Source organism: Melanaphis sacchari, unplaced genomic scaffold, assembly GCF_002803265.2.
Source record: "Melanaphis sacchari strain LSU unplaced genomic scaffold, SCAv2.0 Contig7_pilon_pilon, whole genome shotgun sequence".
NCBI lineage: Eukaryota > Metazoa > Arthropoda > Insecta > Hemiptera > Aphididae > Melanaphis > Melanaphis sacchari.
This window is the reverse complement of record NW_020271560.1, coordinates 4192398-4219465: the sequence shown is the minus strand read 5'-3', so window position 1 is coordinate 4219465 and position 27068 is coordinate 4192398. Positions and strand designations below refer to the sequence as shown.

Below are 27068 nucleotides of genomic sequence, written 5' to 3'. Positions count from 1 at the left end.
TTTAAACGGCATAATTACTTGGGCTCGTTTCCATTATTTATGAACGTATTCTACATGCTGGGTAGCATTGTAGATGTATGTTAGACGAATCATAGTCTTTTTGGGAACTTCTTTCCGCGTTTTTGGATTTATTTGGTCTTAGTCAGGTGCTTTTTTTTAGATTGATAATCGTATCAATTTCTTTTGCAAATTCAACGCTTTCGTGGATTTAATTTAGGTTTTGCACGATTTTATAATATCTATAGTAAGTAGTAGAGGCTCACATATATTAATATTTAGAATCCTTTCCAGAAACAGATTAATATTTGAAAACAATAAATGGACATTTTTTGAAAATAAGATACATAATAATAATGATCGTGACAATAGTGTAGCGCTACATAAATAAAAGTATTCAAAAACAATTATTACATTGTTATTATTTTATAGGTATTATTTAAACTCATGGAGGCGAGTGTGTCACAATCACGGTTATTTACTAATCTAAATTACTGAGGTCACTAGTCATAACCGTATGATTATTAGTTCCATTCTGCTTAGTCCATTGCTACCATGGACCATTGGCCACGACTATAGTATTAGGTTAAGTATGACGTGTTCGATGAAGAGAAGATATTCTCTAAGTACATGTACTTGCAATTATCTCTACACCAGAAGTCCATAATAGGTAGTAAGTATACTATAGGTACTAATATTTGATCTCATAATCACGGTAATCATATTTAAAAACCGTGTTAGAAGTAAGTCAATGTTATCTTTCACATTTTATTAGTAGTGAGTGGTTATTATTTAAATAACTATTTGACTACTATAACCGCACGCCAACAATTGTTGAATATTTTATCATCTTAACGGTAATACGGTATTACGGTGTATTAAAAATATAACTATATACAAGGTTCACTGAATTAAAACCCATTGTTAAATAATGGACTGTAAAACTATTAATATTATTCTATATTATAGGCTAAATGTTTATTGTATGTTCATATTAATAATGTTCATCATTGACACCTGGTAATGATCGTCGGTTGACAATACAGAATCAAGGTATATAATTATTATTCGAAAACAGCATTCGTTTAATAAAAGTTATAAATTTCTAACGACACAAATTAATCAACATTTAACAAATGCAATTAGAGTTTAAAAACTTTAAAACTCAATATAGTCAACGTACAACATAAATAATTCATAAGTTGAACAACCGTCATAGTAATAATGTACATAATATTCAGTTCACAATACTTAGTACTCTTTGTTGTCATCGACCTCTTCGACAACTTCTTCATCATCAAATTCAACTTCTTCAGCTGTCGCTTCCTGCGGAAAAAAATATTAAACGTGGTAAATATTATAATTATAATATAATAGTAGAGAAAATCTTGACAAACCTATAAATCGTCATTTTCCAATAATAATTATCGACAATATAATTAAATATTATACATAAGTACATTATAATAATATATGAAATTTTAAAACATTTAAAATGGGCATTATACTATTATTATTAGTCATAATTTACAGTACATTATGAATAAAAACTAAAAACATAGTATATTATGATGTATTGTATTAAATTAGAGGACGCTACAACGTACAATAGACTAGATTTACGTTCAGAAAATGCATACAAAGATGAATTACTTGAATTTAATAATAAGAAGTATTATCTAGGGCAATGTTTCCCAACCGGTGTGATGTAAGGTCATTATAGGTGTACTGTGAAATTTTACAATTATTAATAAACGTTTACCTAAAATTTCGGTAATTTATTAAAATATTTTTAAAACTTGAAAGACAACATGAGGGTGTGAATATTCGACCACGAAAAAAGCTCATAAATCATAATGAAGGGAAAACAGCCCCAAATTTATCATTAAGACTAGATTTTTTATAAAATTGTAATATTATTTTTTTTTTTTATCTTAAATAAACACACCATTTTAGATTGTTTCCTAGTAATATATTGATATATAACTACTTTGATATTAATAATTAATATGATGAAAGCCTACTATAAAAAAAAATATGTATACATACAATTTACAATGTCAGTGACAAGTGTGTCACGGCTAAATATAGGTTAAGAAACGCTGATTTAGCCGATAAGGGTCTCAATGATGTCATGTAAGTTTCTAATGATATTTAAATTTTGAAGAAATTTACAATCATTATAAATATTGTGATATTTTACACAGTTATAACTCACTTTGAAATTAAATCATCAATAAATGTCTTCGAGATAACATAGATTGCTAGATAATACTCTCACGTTTAAATTTAGCAAGTTACTAATTCAATATATTACAATACTATTGAAACTAATAGAATAAAATGGATTTTTCTGAATTTAAATTTTCTACACGGGGGTTTTTTTTTTATAACAGAGACAAACAAGTATGTATAGTGTTCTTACAAAGTTATAATGATTATAAAAATATTAGAATGATATTTAGATGGTTTATGGTACCTGGTACTGTTGGTATTCGGATACTAAATCGTTCATATTAGATTCAGCTTCGGTGAATTCCATTTCGTCCATACCTTCGCCGGTGTACCAATGTAAGAAAGCCTTACGGCGGAACATGGCTGTGAATTGTTCGGAGATGCGTTTGAATATTTCTTGAATGGCTGTTGTATTACCGATAAATGTTGCCGACATTTTGAGACCACGGGGTGGTATATCACACACAGCGACTTTTACGTTACTGGGTATCCATTCTACGAAATATCTAAAGAAATTTATAATTCATGATTATTATTATTTAAGTATCCTAATTTTATGTTACCAGTAATAATATAGTTATTGGCAAACATTAGTTTTTGACTATACGTACCCAGAGTTTTTATTTTGAATGTTCAACATTTGCTCATCGACTTCTTTCATGGACATTATCCCTCTAAATATGGCGGCCACTGTTAAGTAACGCCCGTGTCTAGGGTCGCAAGCAGTCATCATGTTCTTGGCGTCAAACATCTGTCACATAAATATAAATGGTAATCAAATACTTAAATATTTAGCAATAACATTTTATGACGTCAAATTACGCACTTGTTGAGTGAGTTCTGGGACTGAAAGGGCTCTGTAAGATTGACTACCTCTAGCTGTAAGTGGAGCAAATCCTGGCATGAAGAAATGTAACCTTGGAAATGGGACCATGTTGACGGCCAATTTTCTCAAGTCAGCATTTAACTGACCAGGAAACCGAAGGCATGTTGTCACTCCAGACATAGTTACCTAAAACACGATTATATCAACTGAAATATTTTTATACAATTGATGCAGTATTTATTAACATTTAAATTTTAAGTAAAGATAACTTACAGAGACCAAATGGTTGAGATCGCCGTAAGTCGGTGACGTCAATTTTAGGGTCCTAAAACAAATATCGTACAATGCTTCGTTGTCGATACAAAACGTTTCGTCCGTGTTTTCCACCAACTGGTGCACAGACAGTGTGGCGTTATAGGGTTCCACCACAGTGTCTGATACCTTCGGAGATGGAACGACACTGAATGTGTTCATTATGCGGTCTGGATATTCCTCTCGAATTTTCGATATTAACAAAGTACCCATACCAGATCCTGTTCCACCGCCCAAAGAGTGAGCTAGTTGGAATCCTTGTAGACAATCGCAATTTTCAGCCTCACGGCGTACTACATCCATAACAGAGTCCACCAACTCAGCCCCTTCCGTGTAATGACCTTTAGCCCAGTTGTTACCTGAAAAGTAATCATTTTTGATCATGAATAAAACTGTACTTTAATTTTTTGGTATTTTCGAGGTTTAGTACCTGCTCCGCTTTGTCCGAAAACATAGTTATCGGGCCTAAACAGCTGTCCGAACGGTCCGGAACGGACTGAATCCATGGTGCCAGGTTCCAAATCAACCAAAATCGCTCTAGGCACATATTTTCCATCTGTAAATACAATATTGGTTATTATTAAATTATATGATTAGATTTAAAGACCTTACTGGTGCTGGCTTCATTAAAGTAAACATTGATTCTTTCCAACTGTAAATTGTTGTCACCGTGATATGCACCACATGGATCGATACCATGTTCATCCGAAATGATCTCCCAAAACTATAAAATTAGATTATCATATTATACTTTAATTAAATATAGATACAAAAAATTTAGTAACAGCAACAGTGTCATAAATTATAAATATTTACGTAATTGGTTACAATGTTTATATCAAAACTTGTGTATAGTATTGGTTTTTTATTATATCAACATAGGTACACATTACAATATTTAATTAATGAATAATCTACACAAATATACAATGTTTAAGAATAAATAAGTATAATACTTATTAATTAAGTTAAATTTTTACCTAATATACCTAATTCATGTTATCAGTTTTTGTTGAAATCAATACAATACGGAAGGCAATAAATAATTTTTTTTTTTTTATGTGTTCATAGGCCTGAATAATTTTAGCTTATCTTATAACCTAAACGTACTCATATTTTTTTGGTAGGTACCTAATTAATTTAACACAGCAACTTCTACACAATAGATTAATGAACTTTTATGAAACTATAATACATAATAATTCACTTAAAATACAAATCCTAGTAGGCTGCAGCTACTTCTATAAGTTATCGGTTACGCTATATCATATAATACCCGTATATTATTTATACGAGCTCAATGTATATTAAAATAAATATGTATATTTAAGTAAAGTGCTTTATTATTACTATTTTAGTAGTAATAAATTACAAGTAATAATAATAGTATCCAAAAAAACTATTTATATCTAGAATATCTAACTTTTGATTTTTCACAATTTTTTGACATGGCTATAAAATTCTATAATTATTTATTTCAAAAACAGATAAAATAAGTAGGTATAATTGTAAGAATGACAATCATAACCGATTTTAAACTAAGAGGCTTGTATGGGAATATTAGAGTATTTCTACCCAAATGTGTTAAGACTTAAGTGGACGCCACGTCATGTGTAATGTGTATTTACTAACGTACAACATAGACAATTTTCATATAGTAGCATCAATTTATGTTGTTAGCTTTAATATTAAATTGAATTGGTCATAGAATAAGCGGTTGTGATATCATCTTAACAGATATTTAAAAAAAAATCACAAATAAATGAAAAATAATACTTATGATAACTAAAAATGATCTAATACACTCAAAATCTTTATTTTCAAATTTATCAAAAAATAACAACAATCTATTATTGTTGAATATTTCAATAAATAAAAATATTTTTTTTTACACAACATTGAGTATAAAAACATTGCTGCACTTTTTAAGCTGAAAATTTAACATTAAAAACATTAAATTAAAACTATAGAATATTAAAATTATATATATTATACATATATAAAAGCAATTAATTATTCCTTTTTTAAAATTTTTTATGAAAATTTGCAATAGCCAATAGGTAATAAGTAATTTACTATTATTTCTTTACTCATTAGTCATCATATAGGTACTTTATTATTCAAATATACGTACATAGTTTACCAACATTTTAATGACAGTAATTATTCCATTTTGACATATTATTAAAACGTAATTTGGTATGCTGACTTTGTTTTAATATGATTTATGACAATATTAATGACATTATTTCAAAACTCTGAATAACAAATTAGTTAATATAATAATTGACATGAAAGCTATTTTTAAGTATGAATTAGACTTGCATTACAGTTTACCTACATATTTTAATTAAGTAAATTAAAAATGAACTAATTGTAGGTATACTCTATTTTCAGCGAAAGAACACACTGCGGCTAGACGAAAATCGGTTTTTCTGGGCATCCCACTGCTAGAATGCAAGATTTCGATGGCAAGATGTCGAGTAGGCATGTATAAAATTTGCTTATTTTCTTGTGGGACATAGTATATATGAGGTATACATAGAAGTCTTTCTGTACGGGCAACCTTAAAACAGTCAAACCCAATCCAAAAAAATGATTATGGTATGTAATTTGAACTAACTAGATACGTTTCAAACTAATTACACTGAGCCTGATTCAACCCGACTTGTAACTTAATTTAAATAATACAAACTAACTCGACCCATGATATGTTTAAGAAGGCTATAAGAAGACCCGAACGAACACAACACTTTATAAAAATGTTACCTTTTTAACCCTTCTTGCAGAGATATAATATAAACAACCAAACGGCAAACTTAAATATAAATGAAAAAATTTAGCTAGAAACGATAATATAATTATAATTTATCGGATATATGAACTGATTTGACGATGTTTATAAGTTCCTACACGAATATGTATCTTCCTACTATTAGTGATATAATTAAATGCATTATTTTTTGTATTATGCAAGTGTACTTAACTATCTACTTTTGGATAATTCTGTATTATATAGATTAAGTTGTCAGTATAAGTTAAATTATTTATTAAGTATAATTTTTTTTCGTATAGTAACTTACGAATCCATACCTATAGCTGATTTTTACCTGCTATATCAGATGTGTAAACTTATATTTACTAGACCTGAAACATGACCCAAATGTTATGGAAAATAGTATAAACTATATCCATGTGTTTCGTTTTCGACAAGTAATATATGTAAAAGAATTCATAATATCGTCCATTTGTTATTCCTCGAACTAATTTATTTGTCATAGTTACTTATTTTATAGCTTTAAAATTTGATGATACAAATTTTATTTCAAAATTTGAATATCGTTTTTAATTCTTACACAGGAAAAATAAATTGAAATCGTATATTCATTACCTACTAAATATTGCAATTTAATATATAATTTACTTAGCTTCAATAAAGGTAAAACTAGTAAAATAAAAATTGATAAGAAGCCTAGCAATAATTATTTATTTTTTTTTGAAATATGTTTGAATAAAATCTACTCCAAATCTACTCTGCTTTAGTTTATAAATGATAGCATCATCTACAGACTACATTACTATATTATATAGTCAATATCAATTTTTCGAATAGTTGAACATGTTTTGATTAAAACATATTATTTCCTAATATAGTCATATAGATAATAAATAATATGATATAACTATATGTCTATATCCCACAATAACAGTTAATTCATTCATATTGTATAATAATAATTATTATCAATGAACAAACTAGTGATTCATTATGTATACTAGTATACTGTAAGTTATTTTTACATGGTTCATAATATTATGTACTATAGGACACGAATTAATATTTTTAATAAATATTATAGATTATATATAGAAATAAAAGCTTTAAGATTTCAATTAAGCCCGTATAATTAATACTGGGTCATTAATTAATAATGTATAATTTAGTGCACACTCTTAACTTAATTTATATGATAAAATGAAATCAATATAGTAAAAAAACGTTATTTTATTAAAATTTTCAAAAATATAAATGGGCTATTCGGTCTTATTAACGTGTATTTGATTCTTCATAATTGGCGATTATATATTATAAATAGTACAATTAACTAAATAAAAAATAAAAAATGCACACAATATAATAAAATCTTCAAGATTTGAGTACCTAATACAGCTTATATAATTAAATTATTTTACGAACCCTAAAATAATTGCGTCAATAAAATTATATAATCCTTGAAAAAACTTTAAATAACGTAGTTAATCGATAAATGTGTATGGGTATAGTTATGTGAGAAAATGAAGACCTACAAAAATTGGACTAGTTTGTCTATGTAAACTATTTAGTTTTTAAAACAACTATCATTGCATAGTGTTGATACATTTTGTATGTTGATTACGATGCGTGCGCACATGTTTTTATGTACACGTGTTAAAACATCCGATAAGCCTATTAAATAATGTGTGAAGGTAAATATTAAAACAACAATTTTGAACTTTATGACGATGACTATTCAACATTTTACCTAATATACCTATATAAATATCATAGTATATATTTACTACATTTTGGCACACGATTTAGACGTTGTGCGACAGTTGATTTAATTGCCTAGTAAAATGATTATGTATTACACATTATGTTTTCGTGAAGATTTTGAAAAGGTTTTACGACAAAAATAAATGATGGAAATTTATAATATCAGTCAGTACTGCAGAATTGAATTTTCCAGTTTATCGATCTCGGCTCCACTATGGCTGGGCGCCAGGATTGCACTTACGGGACACCGTGAAATGGCAAACGGCTATGCCGGAAATAACGAATGATAATTACGTGTCGGTGGGTATATATGACCAAATTCAGTATGTCGTGCAAGACGATATATGCGGTGGTGCCTGAACATCTCTAAAAATATACTAGGGAGCTTTTGGAACGGTACCAATGCGCAATGAATTATTAGAATAGTTATAATGTTAAGTTTACAGAAAAACATCTTCATACTGGACAGAGGAAGTCAAGAGAGATGACAAGAATAGTAGTCACTAATCATGTGTACTGGATATGGATAGGTTACTCATATTGTACAATGAAGTTATTGAATACTGATATTATATTGGGGTTTTTCGTAGTTTAGGTAGATAATTACACAGAGGATAACAATTGATGAACCTAAAAACAACGTGATTGTTATTTTGTTAGTAGGTACCTAATATAAATTGTAATATTATAGGCATTACATAATGTGATTTAATTATATTATTTGTTTTTTTTTCTGACAGCTGCGGGTGCCGACTAAAGCTAGACTAGAAAATAATATGAATATGATAGGTAGCGACAAAGTATACACAAAACATATTATAGGATCGAATTAGGTGTTCGTTATTAATTAGTTACTATTATATTCTTAATTAACAGAATCAGAATATATTCTTGACGGTTATTAATTCGATTTCGGTTAAACCTCAAACATATTTTTATTTTTTTAAATAGCTACCACTTTAAAATAGGTAGTGCACTAATGTTTACCTATATGCAAATACACATAATATTTTATAAATTTATGTGTATTTTTAAAATTTTAAAAGTCCTCCTTCCTAATAAGTCATATTTACCATTGGATAAGACCCTTTGAAAACAAAATGAACATCAACGTGTTAAGTGTTTCGATGTTAAACGATTATAACGACAAATGTGTGATTACGCCGTTACGTCATATAATTGTGGTACTTGTTTGTATTTTGTTCGAACGCAATAGAAGCCTTGTTTCCCTGGAAAACTCGTGAACCTCGGGAATTAGTATAACATTGAAATAATTGAATAACGAAAAAAAAAACCTCGTGGTCCGTTTCAAGATATACACGGCCGCCGTGCCGTCTCGTCATATTATATCATATTACGGCTCGTTTTGAAAGACCGCCAAAACGATATGCGACAAACAATAATATAAATTATAATACTAGTATGAGTCTCGACTCTCGCTACGAGTGTACGTTTACATAGAAACACGTGTGGCGAGATTGAAAGGAGGTGGAAAAAACATCCAAAAATTATAATAATTAACGGGAAACGCGTAACGCGTATCTCAAAGTAGGTACAGGGCGACAAACGCAAAGCTGTAAAACATAATATATTATACACATTGTATATTAGTACCATAATGGGCGTTACATATGAAGGAAAATTCGAAATACCAACAAGGTTTTTCCACGCGGAACTCTGCGTGTGATTTTGCCTAAAAGACATTGATACATATAACTATTTCTACCACATCGACCAACGATTTAAAAAAAAAAAAAATTATGTACTTATTACTGTTCGAAGACGTCGCTACAATAATAATAATTATAATATCAATAATACAGGTCGGTTTTATGTTTACTTTAGCTCCGATCTGATTTCCGCACTGACCGGCCTGCAAATGCAAAATCTCCCTCATGACGTCGAGCGCGTTTCGGACAGCGGTGACGGTTGTGATTGAAACGTGATTTGTCGCGTTCCGTATCGTCCGCTCACAGTGTTTGCGATCGGTTAGCAGTTTGCACACTGCGGTGTGCGACCGCCCGCCAACCTCGCCGGGACGACGGCCCGACCCGCGACCCTCCGCTTACCAATGGCGCACCGCCAGAGATTACCGACGAGTTGTACCATTGACGCGATTGGGGAGAGGGAAAATCACCACACGTAAGCATCGATGCGTCCGGAGACGCATAGACACTCGCGCACGAGGACCACCGCGTACCACCCCTCGTCATCGCGACGGACAAACGGGAGCATTTTTTTTTTCACGTATTCCCGGCGCCGTAACGTACCTACTTTTCGTAACTACTTCATAACCTTGTTCTGTGTGATTTTTTTACGAGAACCGGGAGAGAGGGATTAAAAAAATCTATATCACACGATCCAGTACTATTTAAGTTGATGAAAATGCGGCCCTAGCGCCCTGCCTATGAAATTCATTATTAAACTTTCATCTCTTGTTCAAATATAACTGCAGCCGCTCGACGACAGGTCGACAGAGCCATAATCTTACTTCGACGACGAACGAGTATCAATACGATCAAATACGATCACTAAACCGTCAAAATCGTTTATTATAATATCATGTGCATAGTACATAGGTGATATAGGTGTGTTGATGTATTTGTGTGTGTGTGAATATTACAATATTTTGTATTTTTCATGTTTCTTAGTTTGCGCCAGTTATTATGAAGGATTTTATGAGAAAAATACGGATGACGTATCCCGGTCCCTCCTCTATTCGATTCAAATTATGTAGTGTCTAGTTTTGTCTGTTAATCACTCCATTTCTTCGTCTCTACTTTTTTCTGTAGCCTGTTGGTAATTATACAATTGTAATATTGTAGTATTTTATTGGCGTAGTTTAAAGTGGTAGTTTATATTGCAGCCTCTGAATAATTGTAACAACCGGCTATTCGTCTTTAATTATTTAAGTGCTATATTTTAACAGTAGGTAGCCAGGTAGGAGTTAAATCAATTTTTCTAAAATGACAGAATTATTAAATAGGTATTCATAATTCAATCATAGACTCCTATTACTAATTTTTCTAAAACATTCCTCTTCAAGTTCACATCTTTTTAATTTTAAATTAAAAATATTATTAAAGATATCGATCAACTTTAATTAAAACATGTTATAAATAATTTACTATAGGTATTACCCTATTTACCAGTTACCACTGACTAGATAAAATCTCTTTATGATATATGTATCTATTACTATATAACCTATTGCAAATTAATAATAATTTATTACGATTTCGGAGAACATGGATTTTTATGCATTAAAAAGTATCACTATTTACCATTTATACTCCTATAATATATGAATTAAAAATTATGAAAGTATGCAACGAATTTCTAAAAATAAGTTTAAAAAAATGTACCTATACAATAAAATCGTGTACTTGATAATTATTAATTATAATTTTTTTAGATATGAAAATAATTTAAATAACTTTATTAGGTAGGTACTAAAAAAATATTATTTTTTTAAGGAATTGCTTACCAAAGGTTATGAACATGAAAGTTTACTAAAAAACGAATGGTTTGTAGTCGACAATATATTTTATTATAAGAACTTTTTACTCGACGAAATATTATTTTACTTATTATAGTTACTTAATAATTAAGTTTTAATAACAGCATGATTAAATTTAATTCCAATTCAATGTTTTATATAATATTAAAGATCAAATTTTGTCAAAATATATAATAATCATCAAATAGGTATGTAAAAACAAATAAAGAAGAAATTGTTGTTATTAGCTTGAAATAATATGACTTATATTATTTGTAAGTTAGTGGAATAATGTACATAAAAACATCCATAAATGTAAAAAAAAAAAACAATATATTATATTGCATATTAATTCGTACTTTATATTCATCAATCCCTATATTCATTTGTTATAAATTGCATTTTACAGTACATACTTGTAAATAAATTAAGTACTGTATACATAACAAATTAACAACTATATAAGTATAATAAATGCTATCGAGTATCGGTAATTTGTGTTATTCTGTTGACTGTAACACAACTTTAGCATCTAACACTAAGGCATGGTTATAGTGTTATACTTATAGTGCTCTACTAGCATCAATTTAGATACATCCACTTTTACTAGGTCTACTCTTCTATACAGTCTAAAGATTAGTAATACTGAGTGATCTATTTAATTTTAGACAGTAATTTTTTCAAAAACTTATAATATTTTAATAACACTTTTCATTAAATTTTTTATTTATTTTTTAATCACAAAATACATTTTTTACTTTGAATTCCCAATTAGAATTTTTTTTTTTTGGAGTAAGTATTTATTGAAATAAAAATTAAATTTTGGACTACTAGTTTATAAGTTAAGCATAAATATGATTTTAAGTGGCATAAGAGGGATATCTAGTAAAATATTAATCGACTACTTCATTATTAAAAATAATAAAATATAATGTTTTAAATCTTATAACAACTTAAAATGATTACGTAAAATAAATAGTTTCTATTCTTATTACTGAGTGACATAAGACATAACTCATAGAAATCAGAGCCCAGAGGGTAGAGGGTAACTACGGGTGTACCAAAGTCCTTTTGCTCAGGGAGCCTGAAATCAGAAGTAATATAATAGATTTCTTAAAATAATTTATTATAAACTATTAATTATTACTACTTTTTTTTCTTTTAAACTATTATAACATTTCAAATCAATAAGACATACAATAATATTTAAAAAAAAATTTATTAAATAATTTTAGTTAGATGAATGCACACTCTCCTTCCTCAGATATCCATGTATAATGCTTTGATCAGGAGGGGAGAGGAGCGTTGAAAATTTTGCCACCGGTCCCCAATATTGTGGTTACGTCGCTGGTATTACTAATCACTAAACTTTAATTATAAAGTGTAGGCCTACATATTTTGTAATAAATTTTTTATGAATTATAGGTACTAGTAGAACTTTAATACTAAGTTCTGTTTTTACAAGTTATAATTACACCAACTACTCAGTGATGTATCGATGTATGCTATATTGCTATAGAACCCAAGAAAAAGGATTGCCAGATTGGTATTACAGGGTCAAAGCAATCAACTATTTACATCACAGACAAAAATTTGCCAATAAAATGTTATTCCCCCCCCACAGTCTCCTGATAGCTTAAGAACTCCCAATTATACATCTGTTAAGTCGCATGTTACATATTTTCATACATTTCAAGAAGTTAATTAATGTTGAAAATAATTTTGATATATGAAAAAAAAAATTCTAGTATGCTATGTTTTTTAATAATTTAATTTCTGTGTTTAATAAGAGCTCCTTTCTATAGACTATAGGGCCACAAAATATTATATGGTATAGAATAATTAACTAGTAAAATTACTATTATATAAAATATAAACTTTCTTAACCTGAAAGTTAAAACCTTGAATTAATTTGCAAATCACTAATTTACACTTCTTAGTGTGTATAATTTACAAATTACCTAAACATTTATAGCTTTTGAGTTATAATAGCACTATCTAATATTTTTAAATAGACAATAAAAGAAGCATAATTAATTGATTTACTAACGTGTAAATATGATTTAATATATAAACATTCTAAAAAAAAAATAAAATAAATAACTTACAACATTTTGAATGACAAAATTGGCAACTGTTGATATGAGTAAATTAATACATAATATAATAAAAGTACATGATTTTTTTAACTTTTAGAGTACAATACACACTATACAGTTTGTGCATAAGTATCTACTAATTGTAACAAAAAACCTAGTAATAAAAATTCTGATATGATATTTATAAAATAAATAAATGTGTTTTATACTGAATTTTATTTTTTTTTTTATCTAAATTGAAATTAAGAATAAAGCATATACTTAATATAATGTACGTCCTATAGTCTTTTAAAACAATTAAGGTTTCATGAAATAAAATTTAGAAAATAAGTAATAATAATTGCACATATATAGAAAGTTTTTAATTAATCAATCACAATGACAATAAAAAAAAAAAATTAGTTATAATAATTATATAACAATTATTTTCCTTTTTTTTTACACTTGCGGTCATTTACAACTACTGTTTTTAAAACTGCATGGTTTGCATCTTTTAAATGTTGATGTAGTTTGTTTTTTGATGAAAATACTGATGAACATACACCGCAAACATGATTAGACTTTTTAATTTTGGGGGTTTCAACTATTTTTGGTTTTTTTTTGTTTTTTGTTGACTTTTCTGTTGTTGATTCAACTTGAGGTTGATTTTCCTTTGATGATACTTTAGTTTCTACTTCTAGCGCTGAATAATTATCAGTGTCATTAGAAACAAGATTATGATCATCATCGTTAGTATTTTTAGCACTTATTAATACAACATTGTCTTTATGCTTTTTAGATGTCTGATGATTATGTAAAGCTTTTTCGGTTTTAAAAGATTGATCACACGTCAAACAATATAATACATTAATTTCATCAACGATCTGTGAATCTTTTTTTTTCTTTTTACTAGGTTTTCTTTTTATATTTGATGTTTCTTCTTCACTACTTAAATCAGCTTCTAATATATCATCTGTATCAACATCATTCTGAACATTTGGTAAATTGATATTCTTTGTTTTATTTGTACTAAATTCTATTGCTTCAGTTTCACTACTTAAACTATTGCAAGACTCCGCATTGCTATTTGAGCTATCATAATCTGCTTCGTCTACAACACTTTCTTCATGAGATTGACTTTCGCAATCGTCATCAGAATAACTTTTATTACTATTAGGTTCTTCATTATTCAACATTTGTTCGTCATTCAACATTTCAACTTTGATGAGTTCGATATTTTCTTTATGCTTTTTAGACTTTTCATGGTTTTGAAATGCTTTTTCTGTTTTAAATACTTTATTACAAGCTACACAATATAAACAGTTAGCCATTTCATCATCTGATTCAAATTCATCACTACTACCATACTCAGCAATAAGGCTTTCTTCAATTACCTTTAACTCCTCTTCTACATTAGAAAACTTAGACCAATCAGATTCTTTATAATTGGCCATTTCTTTTTGTTTATCTTTAATTCTTTTTCGTCTAGCTTCTTCCATTCGCTTACTGTTTTCAGCTGATTTTAACTTAAGCGTCTCTGCATATGCTTTTAATCGCTTATCACGTTTACGTACAAACTCTACCAATGCTTGTATTTTTTCATTACGTTCTTTCTTAGCTTTATCGCGAATCTTCTTATTTTCTTTTTCCATTAATTTGGCCACACGTCTGTTAGGGGCTTGTCGTATATCATATTCATCTAACCATCCAAATGGTTTATGTGTGTTAAAACCACACCAAAAGTTGTAGAATGGTCGTACAATATCAGCATAGTCACTGTCTGATCGACCAAATGTTGGAATCTCATCAGGATCCACTTCGAAATAGACACTTTCTTCGACTAATAATGTATTAAATACCTCACGGTACACAGAATAGAACCCTTTATCGTCATCACCAAAGCCTTTATAACAAGAAGGTGAAAAATACTTATAAAGATTAAGCTCATTAACAGGTGTATCACCACTATTAATAATATACTCGCGGTGATTGTCATACCATTGACGTTCACGCGGATCACCTAGTACCTCATATGCTTGCTGAATTAATTGAAACTGTTCTTTAGCTTCCTCAACATTATCTGGATTTTTATCGGGATGCCACCTCAACGCTAATTTCTTATACGACTTTTTCAAATCATCCGCAGAGACATCGCGAGACACTTCCAACACTTCATAAAAACACTTCATTGTACCTTGACTTAGAATATACCTATAAATATAAGTAAATAGAGGTCATTAAAAAAATAATCATAAATTTATACAAACCTATCTTGACAAATAATTTACGTTTGAATAAAAAATCATTTTTAAAATATGTAAGCATAAATATTTACCTGATATTATTATTTTTCAAAATTCAAAAATTTTTTGATTGATCTGTTTTGAGTTTTAATTAAATAAAATCATCAAACTTCTAGTCTAAAAATTTTAACTGTTGTATTATTAAGTGACTAACAGAGTAACAAACCGAGTTACACACCAAATAGGTGACTGCTGAGTGCTGACCACCGAGTACCGACGTTTGAAGCCCCCAATGTAAATAGATATTAGATGATATTATTATCATTTATCTATAAACTTCAAGAGATACTATCATAGAATAATATATGCTTATCGGAGTCCATCCGAAAAAAAGATAACTGTAAGTGCTTATCATTGCGTCGGTCCGTGTGGTTGAATACTTGATTAATTATCGTATAAATGTAGTCGCAGCTTGCAAATTCGTAATTTGTTATTATAATATTTTTCTTTAACTTTTTAACTAAAAAAATTTACTAGGTGTTAAATAATTCAAAATGAGATTAACTGATGCGCTCTTGTCTAAATTACCAAGGGGTCATATTTTCAAAGGGTATGTACAATTAAATTCAAAACTTAACTATAGTAATTATTATGTTAAGATACAGTGTTATAATAGATAACTAAATTATATAAAATACTTAAAAATGTAATATTATGTTACTAGTTTTTGCTATTAATTTGTTATAATAAATTTTAGTTTAAGTAAATAACCACTTATACATTACTATTATGAAAGCTAGAATTTGTAAGTTAAAAAATAATGTATATGCATGGTTAATTTTAGTATTAAATTATTTATATTTTATATTATTATTAGAATGACTAATTTCTTAAGCTACCTGAAACACTTAAGTACTTAAGCTACTATGAATTTTATAATTCTTATTTTTTTCATTAAAAAAACAAGTAAGAATTGAATTTAACATGAGATACATTTTAAGTATTGTCAAATAAGTTATTCGTGTATGTAGCTAAGTTTCAAAAAATATATATTTATTTTAAATACTAAATCTTCAATCATTATATTTCAAAGATTTTATTATTTATTTTAAATAAAATTAAAAACTATTTAACATTAAGTTAAATTAATAATAATAATAATTTTATGCTTATCGATACATATTAGTATGGAACTTATAAATTACTACAAGTTTACAAAGAATTTGAAGTACTATTCACAATTACTAATTTTTTGCTTAAAATGTGTTGTACTGTACTAAAATATATAGTAATATAGTTTTAAATTTGTATACTTCAACTATGGCAAACTATTATCAACACTAACTGTTAACCTATTAATGTTATGCTGCAGACCATTTGTTGAAAACCACTGCAGTGTTGCTCTTGACCTTAGTGGCTTTAGAAAAATACTAAACATTAATAATTTTTGAGTACCTAATAATGTATATGCTCATATAAGTCGTTACATATTTTTGTCTACAATTATTTGTACTTGTAAGTTGCAGTTTATAGACTTTTTTATTTTATTTAAATTTAAAATGAATAATATCTGCAAGTCTCAGATTCTAGAGTTTTTACAAATTATAAAATATAAGTTCTTATTATACATCAAAGATTCCAATTAAAAAATTGTTTGTTAAATATTTAAAGTATTTAATTTTTTTTTTTTTTTGTTTTATTAAGAACATTTTGAATACAACTATTTAAATCAAATATTTTTTGTGCTTATCTAATAAGTAATATTTATTATATTTTATTTGAAGATTTATTAAGTTGGATTACAGTAATTTCCAATGATATTAAGTTCAAGCCTTAATAATAACTAATAAGTAATTATTTTATTTATCTAAGTTTAACATTTATACAATTTTTGCACAATAAGCTAAAGTTGGGCACTAACTAGTTAGTTTTAATGCATACTAACTCTGTAACTTAACTATTTGAATTTAATGTGTAAAATAATCTAATTTAATTATTAAAACCAATAAGTAACTTGTTATTTTTGTAGTTTTTTTTTTAGATCATTAAATATGATTATTAATGAATATTTTCCTAAATATTTTTAATTTTATGACAAAAATATTTTTATCATTATTTATCTTATCAATTCTTTACATTAGTGTTTCTTGTAATACACGGTTTATAAGTACCTACCTACTTTAAAATTTGTTCAATTTAATTTCAATAGTGCAAGTTTGTTACTTACCTATTTTACAGCTAATTTATGTACCTAGTGCATTACATTTGAAAAAACCGGGTTTTTAAAATTTATATTTTAAACTAATGAAATTAAAAAGTAAAAATTAATTAATATTTTTCAATTATTTTGTTGTTATGTTCTTACTTCATTTCATTTATTATAGGAAACATCGTCTAGTCAAACCAGTCACTGGATTAGATGTACATAAAAAACTTAGAGATCTTCAAAGAGAAGAGCAAAATATGTTTTACCTTAGGCACCCATATTTGACTAAGGTAAATATGCATTGAAATAGATATTATATACATTTTTCATGTTTGTAGCGAAAAAGTTAAATACATTATACACTATGTTAAACATTAGTATATTAGTGTTTGTATTGTTTATTTCAAATAATGTACCAAGATAGTTAAGAATTTAAATCTGTTTGTAATTACAGGAAGAATCATATGGTCATTCAAAAGAACAGGGGCGCTTTGAAAAATGGATGAGGAAATGGAAAGTGTTACAAGCAGAGAAATTTGCTAAGCACAAGCCGATGGAAAATCATTTAAGTCATCTTAGGTCAACAGATGGTTGGGAAAGTTATTAAGAGCTTCAATTACAAATATATAATTATTAGATTGATTATAACATAATTTGCATGTTATTTTAGCCTCTGAATGTATGAAAGAAAATAAAATGTAAAATAAATTAATGTGATTTAAAACATCTAAATACATATGCAACATATTTAAATTACTAGTTAACAAAATATTGTAACAAAGTTAAGATCATAATTTTAATTCAAAATACAGCTAATCATAGTCTGGTGCACACAACTGTATCTTCTTCCTCGGTTAACCATTTATTGTCAATTGCTTGATCTTTGTTCAATGTCCTACCACTTCTTAATAACTCAGCGAACTGTGCAGCGATTGGATCACTTCCAACCGTTGCAACTGCTACTACTTCATTTCCTTTACAATAATATAAAACAGCTTTGAAATTTTCAAGATCCCCATTAATTAGAACATCAGTGTAACCTCGATTGTATCCTGTAAAAACATAAAATTAATTTATAGATTAAAAAAAAAAAAAAATAATAAAAAATAAAACATACCAGCAAATCTTATGCTAGTCCCAAATAATGCTGTCCAGAAAAAGGGTACAGATTTAATGGGGGTTTTTTTGCCAAGCATTTGTAAAGCAGCAATTTTTCCATGATATGATGCTAGCTGCCAATGACCTAAAGAAGATTTAATGTCTGTTGAGTAGACAGGAGCATTAGCAACATCTCCACCAGCAAATATTCCTTTCACATTAGTTTCCAAATTCTATAAATTGAAAAATATTTTTTTAATGTTATCACTCATTTATTAAGTCTGGTAAAGAAAAAATAAAACACCTTATCAACTTCAATTGCACCATTAGAAGAATTAATTTCAATATTAGAACCAGCCAAAAATTCAACATTAGTCTTTGATCCAGTGGCTATGATGCAAACATCTGCTTTTAACTTTTGTCCATCAGACAACTCTATTTCAGAGAGTCGATTATTATAACCAATGTAATTTTTTACACTTGTTTTCATGTGAAATACTACGCCTTTGGATTCAAATAATTCTTGTACCCGTTCACCTAATTCTTTTCCTAAACTTTCTTTGAAAGGTACATCACTACGGCCAATTACGTGCACCGATTTAACTTTAGAAAAATTTGATGCAGCTAATTCCATACCTAAACATGTTTTCATTGTTTATTATTAACTTAATTTTAATAACTTAAGTTGAAATTTTAAAATTTTAACCTTACCAATAAATGATGATCCAATAATTACTAAATGGCAATCAGAAGACAAACTTTGAAAGATCTTATGTGCATCATCTATTGTGCGCAAAGTTAATACATTGTCATACTTGGAAACTTCAGGTGTAGAACGAGGCCTAAATATAAGTCATTATAAGAAAAATAAATACTAATTATTATTTAAATACAATGGATATTTACGTCATTCCACTGGCGATAAACATAGCATCAAATGTTATTTGTTCATTATTTGATAAGTGTACAATTTTTGCACTAGTGTCAATTGATTCTACACTAGTCTTAGTTAAAATTTCAATATCTCCAGACTAAAAAATAAAAAATTATAGATTTGTTAAAATGTTATTATTTTTTGAAAAACTAGGTGGTTTATGTAAATTTTAGGGTAAAACATATTGATAAATTTCAACATATAACAAAAAAACATTGTTGAGGAAATTACCATTTTTAAAATTAACCTTAAAATTAATTTTTTTTAGAAATACCTATATTGTTTTTTCTTTAAAAAAGATAAAAAAATATTATTTTCCATGCATTTAGTTTTTAAATAAAACTTAACACAAACCAAATTTAATAAAATTATCTAACCTCATAAAACAATTGAGAACGTAATAATATGCTAGTAGCTTCAGAACTTAAAGCCTTGCTCAGTTTTGTTCGATCATATGGTAAATAACTGTCTTTTGTGATCAATATCAATCGACCATCATATCCTTCTTGTCTTAATTTCTCAACACATTCTGTACCAGCAGGTCCTAGAGCAATAGTTTAATATTATTTTACAATCTTATTTTATAATAAAATAAATAAATTTAGTAATTAATTACCACTTCCAATGACAATGAATGTACGCTTATTTTCTGGATTGTGTTTAGTTAATGGTTTAACAATTTTTGAATTTTCAAGAGCACACTTCTTGGCAGATACTTTTACATTGCCATTAGTTACAGAAACCTTGAAACTCGGAATGCTATCTAAGCCAGGGAAATCCTCAATGTCACCTATTTGTAAAAATAAAATATAAAGGTTTTAAAACATTTAAATTAATATCATGTTTTAAAAGAATTATTTTTACCAGTTTTCAAGTCGAAACAAGCACCATGCCAAGGACATCTTACTACACCATTTCCTAGAGCTCCTTTGACTAAAGGTGCACCATAATGAGAACATTTTGATCCAACAGCAAAAAATTCATTGTTTTGTTTTACAACTAAAATTTTATTTCCATTGTTTCCGATCTCGAATTCCTGCATTCTATTAAGTTTTTATTATTAACATTATATGTAATGATTATTAGTAATTTTAAATCATATGTAAAATTTACCCATTATTAGGAATATCATTTTCTTTACACACAATTTGTTCGATAACATTTTCATTGGAACCTGTAAATAAATTAAATAGTTATCAACATATAAAAACAAAAATGAGGAAGTTTATGAATGAATATATTTTTAAAGCATTAGAAAAAATATAAATGTATATTAATGAAATAATAAAAAAAAAGTAGCAAAAAGCATATGATAAAAATACAATATATGTAAACAAACACACCCGACATTGTTCTGCAAAACACACGCGATTGGGATTGTATACTACTTCTAAATACTAGTCTTCGAATAAATAACATTCAATCCCTGTATGATAAACCGGATTAATAGCCTGAAAGCATGCACATAAAAAAAAATGAATCAACTTATTTTCGTTTATAAACATGAACGAATTGAGTTTGATAGGAATTCATTTTAAACAATTTAATGATAATTAATGATAATTTGATAGCATTTAGCTAATCAAATGGTAAATGTTAATATTATTAATATACATGTATAAATATATATGTAAATATGTAGGTACCCCAACATAATAACTAGTTAATTATATCGAATGTTACTTATGTGAGTATGATTAATCACAGTGAAATGATTTTTATGATAACTTTTAACTTTTTTTGTAAATTCAATGAATTGTAAAAGTGAAAATAAACATATGATTAAGAAACATAGATTTTGATGACAATCACAGTATGAGGCATATGAATTAGTTATTTTATCATGCAAACAGTTTTTTTAAGTATATTATAATAAAGTAAAATATATTTTAAGCAAACACTTAAATCTTTAAAATGCTTAATACAAAAATTGACATTATAAAATCACCAATTTTAAGGACAAACCGTTTTTTTTTAATAGTTTAAAATGAAATTATTTTTTTAATTCCATGTTAAATTATGTCAGTAGTACCATATAGAACAGTACAGTGCATAGATGCTGATAATGTCTTGAACCAGTGTTAACACTAGACACCTAAGTCTAAAATATAGACAGAAAGAAAAGGTATCTTTACTTGCTTCACCTGTTTTTTAAGTGATCACTACAAATAATAAGTGAGGAATGAATTATATTTCCTCTTTAGACAAATTCCATTTTACTTAACATTCTTAAAACATAACCTTAATGTTATCAGGGCCAAGAAAAAATATTAGTTTTATTTAATTTTTCTGAAAATTAAATAGATACTAGATTTAAAAAAAGTCCTAAGACTAAAACTTTTGAGGGACCTTAATTACTTTGAAACCAAATTATTGGATTCCAAAGGGTATACCTAATTTTATTACCTACTATCAAAATGTATTATTCAATGAAAAATATAGAAATTAAAAATTATAAAAACCTATAAAACCTTGATGAGCTCATAAAATCTTTTTTTTTTAAATTTCTGCTTGTAATAGTACTTATAGAATTGTTAACATAAATATACAATATTGGTGTTTAATAAATGAATAAGTATTACTCAGAGCAGTCACTAGATATTATATATTCATTTATTTAACACATTTTATTAATTATAATTTTATAAAATAATAATAATAAAAAAATAAAAATAAACATATGCTATAAACTTACTAATAGTTTAAAAAATATAATATACTTAAATAAATATAATAGATTTACAAAATGCATAAAAAAATATTTTATTTATTTTTTAGAGTTTTTGTAAAACAAAACAACTAAAATATCTTATCTTGTTTTTAATTTAGAAACTGAATATTAAATGGTTAATTAATAACAATAATGTTAGTAATAACTTTAATAGTACTAAAACTTAAAACTTATTTAGGTATAATGTGTTAATAAACTGTAGTTATTAATACATTAAAATATCAATATTTTTAAAATGAACTCTTTTTTAACTATTTTTAATTTATAATTAATAAGGAATGTTAGATACATACTAATTAATTTTGTCATAAACAATCTTTTTAAAATACTATATTTAGAAATAATAACTAACAATAAATAATAACAATTAATAAATAAACTATTTAAGATTGAAGTTTAGATCAACATGGGTTTTTATCATAAATAATTATACTAAGTAGGTTTTTATAGGTAATTACATTATTTGTAGGTAGTTCTAACTAAAAAAAAAAAAAAAAAGGATACATACAAGTACAAATAAACTTTTTGGGAATTGTATTTATTTAGCCATCATTAAAATCATCTAAATACCTAATTAGATACAGAAATACAAAAATATAACTATTTTGACATTTGCTATTTAAAAATTCCATGTTTATTGCTATTTAATGTCATTACAAGCAAGTACATTTGTGTTTAATGAATGCATAATTATAACAATTTAAGTACATAAGTTAGAACAAATAAAAATGTTGGTCTCTTAAATGTTTGAAAAATAATTAAATACCTATTATATTCTAATCATTTTAATTGTATATAATATACGGTAAATGCAAAAATTTATACTTCATGTCTTTAAATTTAAATCAAAAGAACAATGTTTATAGATATGAAATTAATAACAGAAAATTGCCAAGATTAAATGGAAACATACTTATATTATATATATTTCAAATTTAAGACTAAATAAAAATAAATAATTTAGACACCTAATAAGTATAATAAATTATTAGTAGTTATGATTTTTTATTGGACTATTAAATCAAGTAGGTAAGTATATCATTAATTTAGTATAGTGAACTATTTCATATAGATAATGTAAAAAAAGGTCAAAGTTTACCATTATTTTTTATACAATTTTTATTGTATAATTAGGTAGGTAATTGATAATAATTGAAAATTTTTAAGATAAATCATTACATAAATTTGTAAAAAATGCAATATTCATATAACACAAAGGCATGTTGAATATATTAGGTAAATATAACTACATTTATAGACAATTGTAGTTTGACCTATGTTTTAACAGAAGGTGTTATTTATTTATTCCAAATGTTCTAAATTAACATGCTCACAAGTTACAATTTCAAGGTTTAATTAAATTTATATAACACGAATAATTGTATAAAATACATCTATAACATTACGTAATATTACATAGATTTTATAAAAAATGTAGTTTTATTTTTTAAATAACTTTTTATCTAAACTTTTTAAAGTGATATCTGAGATTAAGTACATCCAAAATGTTTATTTTTTTAATGTGTACTATTACTATTTCTGAACTGAATTCATGATAGGTATTTTAATATTTTATTATTTATAAATAAGACTATAATATTGTTTTTATTTTAAACCACTTTATTTCAATATAGACTGAATGTTAATAACTACTATTTAATTTTTTTTGGAAAATTAAAATAATAACTTTTTTCTAATGTTTTGTATGTAGATATAAGCTTTAGGCAATTTTTTAGGTACTTAGCAATTTAGCACAATTTTATATATTGTTTGAAAAATAATTCGAGTTATTATAAGTTGCCAGTCGGATTGGTTTGCATAATATAAATAGAGTGTATAAAGAGATCAAACATCAGCAGTTATAAACAGCAGGTATTTGATGAATAATCATACCTACTGGAAAGCTTTAGAAAGCCTAGTAATAGCTCAAGCACAACTGGAGAGATGACAAATAACAGATCGAGTAAAAAAATGGTGACCGCAAAGTCATAATTGGTCATTATTGGTATAATAAAAAAATAAAAACTCACCTTCGGTGCTCTTTGACGCTATCGAGCCCATTTAACAGCTCGGTGTAGACTGTTGTGGCGGCGATATGGACAACGTTCAGCTGCAGAGAGAAAGTATCGTTACTACCCACGGCGATATAGTTTTGATCTGAATGATTTAATGTACCGGCGTTCACTCTGGCATAACTGCTACGTACGTATGTATGCCTAAGTAGATCTATTACGTGAGAGGTACACACAATTATAATACGAGTTGAGTATAAGTAGAAAGGTTTCGTATTAATCGTGGTAGTCGACAATCACCACCAAGCGCCCACGGGTGAATGTCGATTGTCGAATGAGACTCGGAGAGTAATAAATTCTGTATTTCTGTCACCGTGACCGTGCGCGCGCGTCAGAGGCCGCTAGAATATATTTTAATATTATGATTATTATTATGAGGAAAAAAAAACAAAATTTCCGATAACGATAATCACGGTCTGGACGGTCAGGTGGGGCGGAATAGCTCATGCACGCGCACGGTGACCGAACGGACTGTAAAGTGTAAAGCGTAAACCAGAAATCGCTAGTTCGCTACAGGCTACAGCAGTGTCATTGTGTCAGTATGTGGTACTGAGGTCTGTGGTGACGTGTGTTATAGGTATGACTGCTGTCCAGTCGAATTATTACTCGAATTTCCACAGTTCACGGCGGTTGACGATAGAACTCAACACGCCGAGACTCCAATAGACCTTGGCACTGCACTCGGTCAGTAGGCGAAGCAAATGCTCAAAATATTATATTCAATACTGAATAGTGAATACTCCAATTTCGTACATTATATTACAATTTATAATAGTTACCCGAGCTTTATATTTTAATATAATGTATTGATGTCGTATCATATAATAATAATATGCTCAGGTGTATATTGTTTAATACTGAATACCGTCAACTGTTCTGCTGTTGTACGGGGTTTACGACGTCTCTTATACGTAACATTGGTTTTTACCTTTTGTTATCGGCACTTTACTCCAACGGAATGATAACTGCTAACAAAATAAAATAACGATTACCTACGGTTTTTATTTTTTTGTAATAGATGATGGCCACGATTCACAGTCTAGCTGAGCACAATTACCTGAATTACCTATTATTTATTAGTGCATAACGGTTCTTAATCAATTTAGTCTAATGTTCTATGACTCAACTGCCAACCGCACAGAATGCCTATTATTTGACATGGGTATAAGTGAAATTATTAAATTATTACATTTATTAATCTGTAATCATCTAAAGGAGTAAGTCACTGAAGTTTGGGCGCAAAATATGTACAATTTATTAAATCACTAGCTTAATTTTTTTATATTTATGATCATAATTCGTGGCTTGTGTTTACAAGTTACTGTCTAAGAGTACGTAACTCATACTTTGTTAACATAGAATTAAAATATACGAATTGCGATTTGCAACTACTTTTGTTTTCAGTTTCTCAGACATGTTTTTTGTTTCCGTTCGAAAATTATCGTTATCGACGACGTTATTCATTAGAATAACAATAATAATTAATTTCTATGGTATTATGCAAAAAATATTAATATAATAACTAAATAACTTGTATCAGTGATGAATTGAACTTAATCTATCCACAACGACTAGAAGTTAGAACAATATTGATAAACGTTTCTAATTATTACAATTATTTACAAGCATGTACTTACCAATTAATGTTTATTATTTATTTATAGTTTTCACTATTACAATTGAACATCTATCCACCCATAAACCTTATAAAAAATCGAAAAGTAACCGCTCCGAACCGCCACTTCCTTTAGTAGGATCAGTTAATCAGATAAAGGCCATAGATCCTAACCTAGGATAACACTTTTGGTAGACTACTGGTAATGATTCAATTTAACAAACTATCTTATTTGAAATCAATTGCTAACAATTGTATGGTACTATGTTAGTAATAGTATACTAGTATGGTACAATTTTAGAATCTTGCTACAATGTTTCATTAAATGTATACCATGACCGGCATAACCCGGTGTTCTTAAGTTAAAATAGTTATTATTTATTACTTATTAGGTACTTATTGTTGTATTGTATTTTATTCTATTTATTTGTTTAGATGCAACAATATTATATATAAATGTATAATATATTAAAATTAGATAATTCAGATATTTTTTTTTTTATCAATGATTAAACAATTGATGAGAGTTTTGATATTCAGTGAAGTTGATGTTGTTTTATCAGATATTCAGATGTACAAATTTTGTTTTTATCGTGGTAATTACTAAATAGTCCTATTCATAGTCCATAGATCTTTTTTATCTAGGGTATAGACTTATATATAGAGCATACATTTTTGTACACTA

General features: G+C 27.5%; 4 protein-coding genes across 5 annotated transcripts; 1 reads left to right on the top strand and 3 right to left on the bottom strand.

Moving 5' to 3' along the window:
* Positions 1 to 1163: 1163 nt before the first annotated feature.
* LOC112601792 (tubulin beta chain-like) lies at positions 1164 to 9928 on the bottom strand. Its single transcript, XM_025349571.1, has 8 exons — positions 9748 to 9928; positions 3983 to 4094; positions 3801 to 3926; positions 3332 to 3729; positions 3059 to 3244; positions 2844 to 2983; positions 2477 to 2738; positions 1164 to 1323 (listed from the first exon to the last, which is right to left on the bottom strand). Exons 1-8 carry the CDS (start codon positions 9802 to 9804, stop codon positions 1249 to 1251), a joined length of 1356 nt encoding a protein of 451 aa, XP_025205356.1. The 5' UTR covers positions 9805 to 9928; the 3' UTR covers positions 1164 to 1248.
* A 3955-nt stretch (positions 9929 to 13883) lies between these two features.
* Positions 13884 to 16054, bottom strand: LOC112601576 (dnaJ homolog subfamily C member 21). The gene is made up of 2 exons (XM_025349272.1): positions 15820 to 16054; positions 13884 to 15695 (listed from the first exon to the last, which is right to left on the bottom strand). The coding sequence occupies exon 2, from the start codon at positions 15671 to 15673 to the stop codon at positions 13928 to 13930; it is 1746 nt and encodes a 581-aa protein (XP_025205057.1). The 5' UTR covers positions 15674 to 15695; positions 15820 to 16054; the 3' UTR covers positions 13884 to 13927.
* Positions 16055 to 16157: 103 nt separating this feature from the next.
* On the top strand, positions 16158 to 18686 carry LOC112601578 (ribosomal protein 63, mitochondrial). Its single transcript, XM_025349275.1, has 3 exons — positions 16158 to 16337; positions 18112 to 18223; positions 18388 to 18686. The coding sequence occupies exons 1-3, from the start codon at positions 16282 to 16284 to the stop codon at positions 18538 to 18540; spliced, it is 321 nt and encodes a 106-aa protein (XP_025205060.1). The 5' UTR covers positions 16158 to 16281; the 3' UTR covers positions 18541 to 18686.
* Positions 18633 to 25209, bottom strand: LOC112601577 (apoptosis-inducing factor 3-like). Of its 2 annotated transcripts, XM_025349273.1 has the most exons (11): positions 24727 to 25209; positions 21309 to 21416; positions 21079 to 21139; positions 20830 to 21008; positions 20582 to 20755; positions 20343 to 20509; positions 19938 to 20062; positions 19743 to 19873; positions 19336 to 19667; positions 19051 to 19264; positions 18633 to 18985 (listed from the first exon to the last, which is right to left on the bottom strand). In XM_025349273.1, exons 2-11 carry the CDS (start codon positions 21382 to 21384, stop codon positions 18750 to 18752), a joined length of 1695 nt encoding a protein of 564 aa, XP_025205058.1. In that variant the 5' UTR covers positions 21385 to 21416; positions 24727 to 25209; the 3' UTR covers positions 18633 to 18749. The 2 variants fall into 2 exon arrangements, with proteins under 2 accessions (XP_025205058.1, XP_025205059.1); XM_025349274.1 differs by lacking the exon at positions 21309 to 21416.
* Positions 25210 to 27068: the final 1859 nt, after the last annotated feature.